Source organism: Anas platyrhynchos, chromosome Z (assembly GCF_047663525.1).
Source record: "Anas platyrhynchos isolate ZD024472 breed Pekin duck chromosome Z, IASCAAS_PekinDuck_T2T, whole genome shotgun sequence".
Lineage (NCBI taxonomy): Eukaryota > Metazoa > Chordata > Aves > Anseriformes > Anatidae > Anas > Anas platyrhynchos.
This window is the reverse complement of record NC_092621.1, coordinates 13,676,793-13,690,732: the sequence shown is the minus strand read 5'-3', so window position 1 is coordinate 13,690,732 and position 13,940 is coordinate 13,676,793. Positions and strand designations below refer to the sequence as shown.

At 41.8% G+C, this 13,940-nt stretch overlaps 1 protein-coding gene across 3 annotated transcripts in view; it reads right to left on the bottom strand.

Moving 5' to 3' along the window:
• Positions 1–13,940, bottom strand: part of EGFLAM (EGF like, fibronectin type III and laminin G domains) — a 74,653-nt gene that overhangs the window by 46,462 nt on the left and 14,251 nt on the right. For 2 of the 3 annotated variants that reach the window (XM_072031632.1, XM_038169726.2), the window contains exons 2-6: positions 9,899–10,011; positions 7,901–7,984; positions 6,056–6,082; positions 1,636–1,753; positions 855–990 (exon numbers count right to left, since the gene is read on the bottom strand). In XM_072031632.1, coding sequence (XP_071887733.1) covers positions 855–990; positions 1,636–1,753; positions 6,056–6,082; positions 7,901–7,984; positions 9,899–10,011 — 478 coding nt within the window. The remainder of the gene's footprint in view (positions 1–854; positions 991–1,635; positions 1,754–6,055; positions 6,083–7,900; positions 7,985–9,898; positions 10,012–13,940) is intronic. The other variant, XM_038169727.2, reaches the window with a different exon arrangement.

Below are 13,940 nucleotides of genomic sequence, written 5' to 3'. Positions count from 1 at the left end.
CACCATGTGTTCACCCAAAGGATTAAACTTCCCAAAGCTGAATTTTGCACTCATAGTGATGGTAAACAGAGGGGTAAGCACATCAAAATAAATAGCTTTGTATGCAAATATTAGCTTCTACGTGCATATGAACAGCCAGCTACAAATATGTCTTTGAGCATCCAGATACAATCACCTGCTCCTGACCCTTTACACATGTATGTATCTTATAAAAGCAACTTGCCTGGCAACTTTTCACCATTTACGTCTATTACTGCAAAATTTAAAGGGTTCAACATAAAAGCAAAACCAAACCCAAACAACACAAAACATCCATAATTCAAAAGAAAGGTCAGTACTTCATGGACACTTCATCAGCATTGGAATAAAACAACAAGTCTGAGTCCTGCAAATTCAAGACTCAAAATGCTTTTGTCAGTTAAAACCACCCAACATACTGAGTTTGCAGTCCCTGGATTTTTCCCTATATCAGCCAAGGGCACATCTGCTCAGGGGGACTGCTCTGCCATAGACCCTTTTCTCACAGCATGATTCAACAGAGGTTGATGACAGGAGAAAATTAAAACTTTATTTATCCATGATTTTTTTAGAGGGAACAGGTTAAACTAGGCATTTTTTTCTTCAATCAGAAGGCAGGACTTACTGGTGATTTTACATCAGTTTTGATTATTCCTGTCTTTGTCTTTAAATTTTCATGGTAATTCAACTCACATTGAGAGCAAAACCTAGCGTACTGTATACTGTAAGTAAATAAATAATGAGAAGAAGCTATACCCAGTACAATAGCACAACTTAGAAAAAAGCAAAATGTAGTACACCAACACTGAAGTTCAGTTATCCACTGGAAAACTTGCCTGATAAACTCCACTACGTAGTACTGGATGGGTGAGCTTCCTTCACTGGCTCCAGGTTTCCAGGATAATGCAACTTCTGAATCAGAGACGACAACGATCTGGGGCTGATAGGGTGGTGCAGGGGGCATGCAGTTATCTATGCCAGAAGAAACAAAACAGCATTAGAGGTACAGATTGTCTAATAAACACAGAAACCCAACATTCACAAACTTAGGAATCAAATCTATAGGCTTCTTCCTTCCCCTGCTGCCCCTCTAGAGCCCCACACTTGTAGAAAAATAATAATATTAATAAAATATTACAGTTCCACGCGTGACAGGGATTTATGTGTGTGTGTCCTGCTGTTTTACAGAAGTGATACATGTTGGGGTAAAAATAAAGGTTTTTTTTCAAATGGTCTAGCAGAAATTTATGAAAGATTCATAAGACATCCCAAATATCAGATGGGCACTTTCCTTTTAAAACATTGATAATGACAGGATCATGTAGGTTAGAGAAAACCTTCAAGGTCATCACGTCCAACCATCAGCCTGACCTACTGAGTCGCATCACCAAACCATGTCCCTCAGTGCCATGTCTACACAACTCTTCAATACTTCCAGGGATGAGGACATATTTTTGATCACTGCTTTCACAGATATATCTTGCCCTCTGCTCATCCATGGCTTTGGACAAATTGAGGTTATAACATGGTCTGTATTTTTCTGCCAGTGTTGTGAAAAAACTGCACTGGTCCTGCCCTGCCAGCTTTGCAAAAGAAAGCCATGTAGAGAGGGTTTACCTTGTGATAAGGTTGTCACATCTCTTGGCATGCTGGGCCGTCCTTTACCTGCCCAGCCATAGGCGCCAACGCTAACACGATGTGGGGTGCCAGGCTTCAAATCCCCGATAACAACTTCCTACCAGAGCCAGGAAAAAAACAAGACAAAAAGCATTGTGAAAGCTCTTCCCCACACAACTGTGAGCAGCACTGGGATCTGACATGGTATTTTCCATTCAGCCTCCTGGGAGGATTGTCCCCCTTCCCAGCTCAGCTCGGAAACAAGCACCACAAACACCACCACGTGCTTCCTCGCAAGCTGCAGCTCCCCAGGGGAATCCATGGGGCTGACCTGGACCCATTTCTCTGCATAATTCACAAGGTTGAAGAGAGTTTGCATTCTCTGTCATGCTTTTGCTGATGGAGTTGAAGTCACGTACTGTTCCCTCCCTTGAGCTAATTGCTGGGCTTTGTAATCAGTGTAATTGGGTGGGGTTTTTTGTTCTTTTCTTTTAAATGTATGGACCATAGGAGCTTCTGAAAATGAAGCAGCTTGTAGCCGTGTGATCTGAGGATCTTTAATTTCTCATAAAGCAGAGACAAATCCCGTTACCACTCATGATATTCCTAGCCTGCAATTCTCTTCATGCTACCAGCCTTGACCTGAAGCAACCACTTCCTTTATTTGTCCTTCTGCCATAAACATGATTAACACACAGCCAACTACTGTAAGGAAGGCAATGCTAACCTCCACATGAAGAGCTTGTTCTGCAGAATATTTTTCAGAGGGGCCTGCTCAAATCTTGCAGAAATAGCAAATGTCGCCAAAAAAAATAAATTTCATTAGTGACTGTTTGACATACATTTCAATGACAATTTCATTAGTGACTGTTTGATCAGCTTCAGATGTTTAGATTTTGCCTTTAATGGAGCATGAGCACATGTGTATAAAAAATCAGACTTCTTTACCTGTAATCTCTCTACAGATAAAAATCCTAGTTTTATTATTTCTGACAGCTAATGCAAGTAAACAGAAATACCAGGTTCTATGCCACAGATTGCTATGGTGTGAAAAAATGCATTTATAGAAAATTGTTGCACAGAGATCTTTTTATTTGGTTGTTTTTTGTTCTTTGATATTAAAAACATTACTCAGTGCATGTGAAAATGAAGAGAACTCCTTTCTCTTCAAGCTGGAACAGACTCTAAACCTGTGTTTCCAGTTGCAGTAAAATAGTAAACAATCCTAAAATTTTATTATCTGCTAAACATTCTTATGACAATTTTTTGGACAAACTCTCCCTTTCTGTTCTTTGGGGAACATATTTCATTACTATAACATCATTTAGCAACACCCTGCCATCTGTCATTTCTCTATTCCACGGTTTTGGAGCTCCATCACTGATCTCCTATTAACATGGGCTGCCTGACCATTATCCTGTTTTTCCATCCTTCACCCTCTATCTGCTTCAATGATTTGGATTCATCTGAGAGAGATGATAACAGTACTGAAAAAGTAACTGCCCAGAAAGAGGCAGCAAGAACACTCAAACCAAAATATTTATCTGCTTTTTTTCAGTCTCATATTTGAGGTAACTGAGATCTTTCAAAACATGATCTGAAATGACAGCTGATGAAAACCCAGCACCTCTCCTATTGACAATACTGATGATCCTGCTCCTGCCACTCCACCTGCCATGCCACATACACTGTACATCTGTATTTAAATTGCGTGCATTTGTTTCTGCAAGCATCCCTCTTTATTACACTAATTCTTCTAAGAAAAATCTTTCATCATGTGTCTGACTGTCTGATTGCTTTCACACTTGGCTATCAACTTGGCCTCAGCAAACAATATGGTATTGATGTATTTGCCTCGTAACTATTACCTCTCAACTCAAGACTACAACAAACTAAAACAGAATGAACCTCACTGACTGCAAAGCCAATCAAAATTGAAGTCCTATTGAGATATTTAAGTTCAACACATTTATCCTCAAAACCTCAGTAAAATGCTCTCTTGCCTAACACATGCTGAAGTGTCTACCTGCCCCTTTCTCCCAGCAACGTCTTCTCTGTGAACATAGTTGTTTGATATACAGAGGCTGTCTTTGAGATAAAGTATCCTGTAAGCTTCTAAAATGAAGACATTAATGAATGGGTAAAGGTTTAGGACATCATCAAGCTACCCTGACCTGTGGCAATCTCAGGGTATTTCCAGATCACACCAGGGCAGTTTCACATGAGATTTTGGAGAAGAAACATATCCCTTGTTACCCCACTGTCCAGGGGCCTGAGCATCCACTTCCTATCTCTTCTGCTTGTATTTATGACAAGGGTCTTAAAACCAAGTTTCTGGCATCTCTGGGGAGACAGCAGCACTACAGATAAGGTTTAGGTGATTTAGGTGCTATATTGAAGCTTTACTAGCAAAAAATGCAATTTCTTGTCTTACATGACACCCTTTCTAAAACCCTGCAAAATGACGTCTGGTATTCTCATTACAAATCTCACATTCTTGAACAGGATGAAGCAATGTGATATTTTTTCTGCAGTGCGGGAATCAGGTGTAGGCAGGAACTATGCATCCCTCCCTGCCTTGTTGCACAGCCTGTGCTCCCTCCAGCTGTGCTGAAACTTTTTGTGAGGCTGTGCAGTAAGCCGCCTCACAGAAACCTGGTTTGCAAGACATTTTCCAGGGAACCCATTTTCCATTTTGTTTTGTTTTAATAAAAATAATAATATTAATAATAAAAACCCACAACCACAAACATAAAGCATCTGGATTACAACACAGGTGTAGAAGCAGAGCTGTTTGTGATGCCACTTGAATCCCTAACTACTTGTTCCCTGGTCTCAGCTGGTCACTTTCCATTTTGTATGTGTGTTTGGTGATCTGATAGGGAGCTTGTTGTTTGCTACAGCTCTGTGCCAGACCTAAAACCTCCCACTTTTTAACTTCACAAATTTTTCTTGCCTTTTTTTTTTTTGGTGTGTGTGTGTATATATATTTGTGCTGAACTACACAAATATTTGCAGAGTAGGACAAGAGCCTTAGTAAACAGTACTGCTTCTGTGTTTCTCCAGGCTGCTCTCATGTATGTGTACTATATTAAAATATGATGTAATACAAATACAAGACACCATCCACTTCACTAACGCCCAGGCACATGCGCACACGCATGCACAGGAACAGGGCATCTCACTATGACAGCCTCGCAGGTTCCAGAGAAGCTTCTGAGAAAGCAGCGGGGTCGTACCCACACCGACAGAGGAGGCTTAGTGATGGAAACACAAATTATGCAGACTTAACCACAAAGCTATTGCAGATTTCTGTTGTGTTTGGTATGAATATAACAGAAAGCATTTCAGCAAGAACACCACTTCCTGAGGATTAATGACAGCTGGGAGCTGATTAATTCCAGTCAGTCATACTTCTCCACATGTTCTCCTCACAAGTGTTATTTTTATCAAGCAGAAAAAAGGGCCCGGCGTGGAACCTCATCTCCAAAATGCCATAATCCAAACTCTTCTCTGCTGGGATTGAACCAGACAGTCCTGTTTCAAGCACATCCTGAGGTATTGTCTGGTCATCAGCCTCTTACAGACCAAACCTCTGCTAGTTCTGATAGTGAAAGCTTTGCTGGATCCACCAGGATTTCTCCATTTTTCAAACATCTCAGGAAAAAAGAAAAAAAAAAAAAAAAAGAAAAAAAAAAACTGCAAGAAGTTGTCGATGAAGGATTTCAGTTAAACACCAAAATCACTGCCCGTACCCTACCCCAAGGCAAGCACCTCCTGGTTGCTTCCTCCCTCACAATAAACCCGGTCTGTTGACTGCTCACAGGAAGCAGAATGGACAGGGCTGGAAATAATTAATGTGAATAATTCTGCAGCTGCAAACCCATTTCAGACCTATTTTACAAGAGCTTTTGGTCTCCCACTCCCTCCTGCTGGGCACCGGCATTGCTGTTCTCTCCCCATGCTCCTCCTCATCTCCTCCCACCAGAGGAGCTCAGACTTTTTCCTCCCCGTCTCATCTCCCACTGCCAGGCTGCTTTGCTCTTCCCCATCACCCTGAGTCTGTCTACCTAGTTGTGCCTGTCTCCTCTAAGTCTTCACCACCTGAATATAGCTCACTTCTTCTGCTCAAGCCGTCCATAAACACTTTTGGAGACTAGCAGAAAAGTTTACCCACCTCTCAAAAGGGAGCTGCTTCACCCAGAAGTGTCCCCTCTCTTTACCTCTGGATTTTGAGCCTTATCCACTATTTGTCACATTCTGACTACAAAAGATCATGTCTAAGTGCTAAGTAGAATCAACATTGGATATCAATAGGGAGACGTTTTGGCGTGTGAATCTGTGGAAAGCCCAGATCAGAAAAGTTCAGCCTTATTTGAAATCACAGCTGTGACCGAGCCTCGTGTAAAGCAATACTTACAAAAATTGCTTGTCCTTCAAGCTGACCCTGGCAAAAAGAGAAATAGGACTCGTTAATGAAGTAACATACTAAAAAGTGATGGTAAATACAGATAAATAATGGGTCAGTGAAGAAAAACAAGGCTAATGCTGCATCATACTGTATTCTTTGAGACTGTTATTAATCTCTATGAGTACAAGGATGCAGACTCTGTTCTCCCAGTAAGAAAGAACTACTGTTGTCAGGACTAAGACAAAACAACAATGTGCTGTTTGATCTTTGTTGGCACTACCAGCAAGAAGGTTTTGGTGGTGGTGGTGGTGTTTTTTTGTTGTTTTTTTTTTTTAGGGGGGGGGGGGGGGGGGTGAAAAAAAGCAAGTAAGAAATACAGAGATAAAGACCAGAAAGGAGAAAATAGCACCTATATAAAGAAATAATATATCACAGCAATGAGATGCTTTCATTCACCATGATCTCAGAAACCTACAGGAGCCAGAACCAAAACTGAGTGACCAAAAATTGCAGGAAATCATAGCATCCCTCTCACCCATGCTTCCTACAGAGAAGGCTTCTGAGCAGTGCCCAGCATGGGTCAGAAACTACCAGAGAATGCACATCATTGAACAGCAGAAGGGAAGGCTCAGGAAAGAGAGGTGAGAAAATAAAGGAAAAAAATGATGAGCAGAAGATAAAGGAGAAAAAAAAAAATCAAATTGTGAAGAAGGATCACAAAATAAAGATCGCAGAAACCTGCAATGCTCTGTGTGCACACATCAGCTTTTGATTCCTGTGCTGGAGGCATTACTGTCTTATGGGCAGACTCTGCTCTTTGCAGAGCACAATATGAAAGTACTCCCTCACAGCATCCACCCCAAGACACTCTTTCACCCTCTGTCCAAGCAGAGGCTGGAAAATCACTGATTCTGCCTTGCTGAACTCAAAGAGCAGGTTCCCCCCACTGACAAGACACCAGTGTGTTTCAAGAACACCCTTTAAGAGCAGACAGTATTAAAACTACTCAGAAGCATCAAGGCATTGCTTTCATCTTGGCACTAATTGCTAAGCAGTGCAGCAGAAGAGGACAGGAGGCATTTGTTCACGAGTGGAGAAGGAAGGTGAGGCTGGACAGAGAAAGGGAAGGAGGAGAGAGACGGGGAGAGGGAAACAAGCAAAGTAAAAGCGTAAAGGACAGATAAAAGGAAAAACTTAATTAAATGAAAGGGAAAAAATAGGAAGTAATGAGAAAAGTCAGTGCCTGTAAGAATCAAAACAAGCAAAAAAAAAAAAAAAAAAAAAAAAAAGAAGAAGATGAAAGAATCTTCTAAGAATTGGACTTGCACAAATGCAACTAAAACAGCACAATTGAATTTTAAATTCTGTACTTCAGGAGGCCACAATCTGACACAGACACATAAAACAACCACTAAGCTATTTGTCCTCTTTAATTTATACACTCAACTGTGTCAGGCATCGCAATGCACTGATATTTAGGTTTCTTGCTGTGTATAATAGCAGGGTTGTGCAAATTCCTTTCCATGTGTGGAAGTCATTCATTGAAAATGGACATTCACAATTAAAAGTTCTTTTTTTCAGTAGAAGCCAGAGGTCAGTGTTAGTAAGATGCCAGCAACTTCCCAAAGTTTGATGTGATAAATTAGTCAGACAACGAGGAGCAAAAGTGTATCACAGCTTTCTGCGTGGATTACTGAAAAGCTTTATGACTTCCTTTTTGCTCCATGCCCAGAGCAGATCTGGGGCTTGGATCCTCGGTGTAATTCACAAGCCAGCAGCAACCAGAGAGCTACATTTTCCCACTTGTAAGCTCCATTTCTGGTGCTCTTAGTGCTGATGAAAAGAAACACTCACCATGCCCAGCATATCCAGACTCAGGGGAACATCATGTGAGAGCTGTTTAACTGCTTTGTCACCTTCAACCTCTGAGTAGAAGACCTTGTAAAGAAGATATAATCAAGCCAGTTTGAGGAATACAATGCTTCACAATGATTTAAAAACAAGTGCAATGTTATCACATTGTGGACAGCATTTAAGCTTGTGATCCTCTTTTCAAATGCATGAAAAGCTAACACCTTTTAACATTTCCTTCATATTTGTCAGAAATTGTCAGCATGACTAAAAGACAGAATTTTGTAGTGTTTATGCTCATCTGACGTGAAATACATCCCAGCTTTAAGGGCAGACTTGAGCTGACAACTTGAATTGTGTGTGATTTGGCCGTGATCAGCTCGGTCAGCTGCAGATTTGCGGGACTGGTCTGCACGAGTTTGGCATTTTATTTCATATAAGGAAGACATTATGTGAGTATGCCATTATCAAAATTGCTGTATCACAAATGTCTCTCCTCACGTCTGTTGCCGCATACAGAAGACTAATGAACCAGAGAGAATTTGATTTCCTATGCACAGAGACACTGAAATGCCAGAGGGCCAAAAGCTAACCTAAACTGAAGATGGTTTGGGTATAGCTCAATCAATGCTAGGTTTGTCATTGCTTTAATTACCATACCATGCATGAGCTCAAGAGTTAAAAATAAGCTGGGGCTTGGATATTTGATCCACTAAATGATCAATGAAAAATACTTAAAATTTGTGACTATATTAATAATACTTATAATAAGTATATAAATATACTTATAATAAGTATAATAATATAATTTGTGACTATAAAGCACTGTAACTACTTTAAAAAATATTATGACTCATAGAAACATCACTTAAACTGGTAGAATTTGCAATATCCCTCTCTTGGAGCGGATACCAAAACTGTTACCAACATTCCTGTATTCCAATATCCACCATCACAGTGACATGCAGAGTATTACTGCAGCAAGTGCTTCTGTGTACAAGCACTTCCATAACAATAAAAAGAACTCTGCAGTGGGCTGCATTAGTCATCTACATGACCATGGAATGAAGGGAGATGTGTACCAAAAAATACCAATTTCTGGGAAGTTGCTCACTCTTCCAGTCTCTTACTGAACATTAATGCTAAAGGTAGTCAGGAGATTTCTGTTCACACCTTTTAAATAAAACTAAGTTTTAGGTTCTGATTTTTGGTGCTGGTGGTGGTGGTGGTGGTGGTGGTAAAGAGGGAAAACAACCCATTCTAGATGATATCTCACATCTTTGATGCTAAGTACTGTCTAACTTCCATTTGGGGCATGAGTTTCATTGCCACGGAACACCTATCGAAGGGAAACCTAATAAACACTCCTTTTGTCAACAATTAAATGGCAGATTCATGTTCATTGTTTTTCTGTGTGCACACTCAAATGGTACCCAGTTTCGGCTAGTCACTCTGTTATTCCCAATAAAAGGGAATCAGTGCAGGCAGTACCCCAGTTTATCACAGGAATGCTCTTTCCCTGTACCTGCTGTGTGGCTAGGAAGGTGAAGAGACACAGTCTGGAATAGCTAGTCCTGCTAAAGAGATCCTTAGGCTGGAGGCATGAATCAAAGGGTCCAAGCTGCCCTGAAATCACCATGCAACTCCCTTCATTTGCACAGCATAGTATCGACCTGCTCTGCTGTATTTTACTGCTTTATCAGCTGCAGAGAGCACTGAGATGCTTGCATGAAAACCACCGAAGAAAAGCAATCTATATCCTCTATAAGCCTTTGGCATCCAACCCCAATTCCCATCATAGCTTGCTTTTAACACACAAGCAACTTGTTTCTTAAAGTTACAGTTCCATCAGCTCAATTCTGCCATTCCCTGAACACTTTCTGAATGTCGGCATTATTTTCTAAGAATGGGCTCCCCTGCCTGCTTTGCCATGCTCACAGACAGGCCCGAGGCCAGGCAGAGCACTACAGCTCCCTGCTAACAGCATGAGAGATCACTTACTGTATATCCCGTGATGGTGTTTGCATGCTGCTTTGGCATCCTCCATTGCACACTGAAGGCTGTGCAGTTCAGTGAATCCAGCAGTATGTCCAGAGGAGGCCCCAGTCTATCTGCTAAAAAGAAAAAAAAAGTTGCATATCAGAAGCCATGGGACAGAAAAACACCCCTTTGCTCCCATGGCACCTACTACTTGAAGGAGAGATGTGCTGACCTCTTTAAAAAAACATGAGACATGGACCACTACTTGTATTTGCACTGCATGAACACTCCCCTCCTCCTCCCTGCCCCAAGGCAGCAGTGGGAGGGAGGCCAGGAGAGATGAGAGAGGAGGAAGAGCCCCTCAGTGGTAAGGAGCTGTTAATCAGATCAGAACACCTCATAAACAACTCACCCCCTGCAGCTCCATGTCCAACAGAAATGTCCTGGTGTGAGGAAAACCAAATCCAAACCAACCCCTACCTCATCCACCTTTACAAGCCACTGAGAAGCCTCCTGATGACCACCCACCTCTGAAGTCTCAATCCCTTCACAACAGCTATACATGGAAAGAGCAATCACTGAAGAAGCAAAGTTTAACCCAATGAGAAGAGCACAAAGGACCTGTTCCTGCTGGCCCTCTGGTTGCAGGCTATGGTGATGGGTTCTCTAGTCTTGCCATCACTGCCATCACTTTTATCTGGCTATGTTGACCTCACAGTACCATCTCCTTATCTTTCCATTGAACAGGCTGGCCTTTCAGTACAGTGGCTAATTTTCTTGCTTCAAATTAAAAATGTAAGAAGATGAGAAAACCCTGAGTTTCTTGTCTCTAGTATCATGTAGGCAGCTACATCTGATGTCTGAGAAAGGGGCAGGTGTGGAATCTTGTCTGCTCTGCAGCTGGAGCAAATCTCCGGTGCAATATAAACTTCACTGTGTTACACAGGAGACCGAGACATTCCTCAGGGAGTTCCCAGTTTTCAAATATGTAATGTTTCATTGATGGTATTACCAAAAAACCCTTATCAATTAACTGAGGAATATCATTAGTTTATAAAAAGAAAAGCGAGTGTACTTTGTCTAGTAAAATTATGCTGGTTACAAAACGGTCATCCCTCAAAGTGAGAGAGGCTCTGAGAAGAAACTCTTACATCTCTCATCAGACCTACGGAGACTGTGCCCAGGGCCTCTCCTGTAATTGCTGTGCAGGCATGGGGCCGGCATCAGCCCTCTGTGGGCAAAACAAACAATGAAGGTGCTGCAAAGGTGGCATGGGGCTAGCAGCAAAAGCTGATCCCTTGTGGAGAGAGGCAGCATTGGCAAGGGCAGCTCTCCTGCATGAAGGAACGTAGCCACTTGCTTGGAAGACGCCATACAACACATGTCATCATGCAAGGCGGCGACCTCCCAGCCAATGCTCCTGTGTGAATCAGTGGGAATCGTACTGGGTGTGACCATGTTTGCATTTTGTGAAAAGAACAGGCAAAAGTTTTTAGCACAAGTTCTCCAAACAGACATCATTTAGTGTCTTGAAAACAAACCCATACAACAAACAGCTGCAACAAAGTACTGATTAAAATGTTTTAACAGCAGCTTCATTTTTTCCTAGACAATGTTTTTATTATATTTATGTTTTTGCATTCTCTTACCTATGAAAATTGTAAATAAAGGCAAAGAAAAAATGTTTTCTTCCCCCCTAGGCCTGACAAACCATCAAGAGCAACCAAGCTACGGTAAAGGTCATTTTTAGATGTGAAGCAAGCCCACATCAGATTTACACTTGTCACTTCCACCAACATATTTGATTTGAAGCTGGATACAAAACTTAGCAGCTTACAAACTTTGCAGCATATTGATCAACACCAATACTCAAGAAGTTAAACCAAGAACAAACCTGATATTCTGTCCCTTTTCAAGGTGATCTTGCATTTTCCCACTGATAGGAAACCTTTTGTTTTATGATTTTTTAAAATTGCAACAAACAAAGGTGACCAGCTGGGGTCTATGTCTTTCAGTTAACATTATCAGTCCCTTGTTTTCCTGGTCCTTTTGCCTATTTATTTCTCTTTCCCACTGCAAGAAGTCCCAGAGAGTGCTACATGCAATCATGAAAGGATAAATATAAATGAGGTCTAAGAGGGCCAAACTTTTTTTCCCTTTCATTCCTTATACTTGAAGCTTCAGCCATTCTTACTTTAAAAAAAAAAAAAAAATTAAAAAATCCCTAGGACACAAGGTGACCATGTCCTGGGCAAGGCTGTACAAGGACCATATCCAGCAGGCACCTCATCAAGAATTGTCTTTGAAAAAAAAATTATTTTATTATCGAAACAATACAGGGGAGGAAAACAAACAAATGATACACCCTCAGAAAAAGGCATGACCAGTTGTATGCTACAGGTTTGCATTTCCTACACACCCCAAGAATCTTTCCTGTCAATTCAGCCTAGAAGAAATCCTGAAAACTAACACACTCTTACAGCATCTTGTGGATGTAACAGGACAATGCTGCACTTGTACATTACGGAGGGAAAACATGCTTGCTGCTCTAACTGCATGAATTGTCCTTATTCACTAGGACGGTGTAAGCAGAGTTAATGGAAGCATTGCAAAGAATTGCAGCCTGTGCTAGCAGAGCCTTACTCCACAAACACAACCCTCCAGCCGCGTTCCCAGACTGCATCCCAGCCTGTCCCATTTCCCAGGCAGTAAGCAAGGAGCTGCAGCCTCCCTCAGCCTCTTCCCAGGGACAGGTCAGCACCTCCCTTCACCCAGCTCCCAGAGAAGGGACAAGGAGGAGCAGAGCACGTCCTAAACAAACAACCAGCCAGTGCTTCAGGCAATGCAGCTGAACAACCCACAGGCCTTTATACTTGTTCCTGAGGTGCCAGAAACTAATACATTACTTTCTGGGGAGGTTCGATCAGACAAGTTTGCTGCGAGGCACGGTTGCTGAAATAACAGATTTTAACCAGCACTGGCAAATACTCATATAAAACAGCTTCAGATTCATATTCTGAACACACTGTAGGCCAATAAAATTATTTACAGAAAGTATGTGGTGAATAATTTGGAACAACAAATAAATTTGAAAAAAAATGCGAACCATTTGCAGACTATCTGCAAACACAGAGAGGTAACATCTGTTGGTAAAGAGCTGCACCATGAATTATTCACCCAGCCCTACTAAACACTATTATCTCCAGTTTGCAGATGATCAAAGAGTCACAGAGAGCCAAATACTGACCTAAGTTACACCAGCCTCTAAATTGTCACTGCAGGAAAAGTCCTAACTTATGCCACTGAAAATGAGAGCAAGGGGCCAGAGAGGTCAATACTTCTATCCCCTTTGCTTGACACTCCCTAAAAAATCTCTCCCCATGCTGGGGAATCAGGCATCGGTGCCTTCAGAGCCTGACACTGCCTCCAGGAGCAGCCCCAGCTGATGGTCAGTGGCTGAGCAATACCTGGGGAGTGTGTGGGATTACCCTGCCTGGTACTCAGCTGCCTCCTGACCAAACCAGGAGCCAAGAGGAAAAGGAAAACCCAGCCCAGGCAAGGCACAGATGAGTATCTCCAGCTGCCTGGCTGTCCTCACAGCTTTCCATGGTCACCGCCGCCGACCTTGCAGCTTATTGATGGTCGTCTGGGGATTCAGAGATGCTTCTTGCTTGCCAGAGTCCGAATTTCACACAGCTTGGCAGAAAGCAAAGAATGTCCATTTTTGGATGAACGTTGCCTTCGTAACCATGACAAAGGGGCTGCAGGATCTGACACAAGCAATGTTTATGCCACAGAGATGCAGAAGATGTCAGGGCTTCCAAACAGCCATGCTGCAGCACTATATCAAAACATTTTGTCAGCTGATCACAACTGCTGCAATATGTTTACTGCTTTACTAACACATTATTTTGAGATAAATGCGTGCCTGAGGTATTTTGTAAGATTTTACAGAACATCAAGTAGTAAGCACACTAAAAACGACATGGAAACTGGTCTAAACATGTATGGCTGTATAATACAAAGATCATGCTTAGATTATAAAATACAGTTAGAGTTTTCA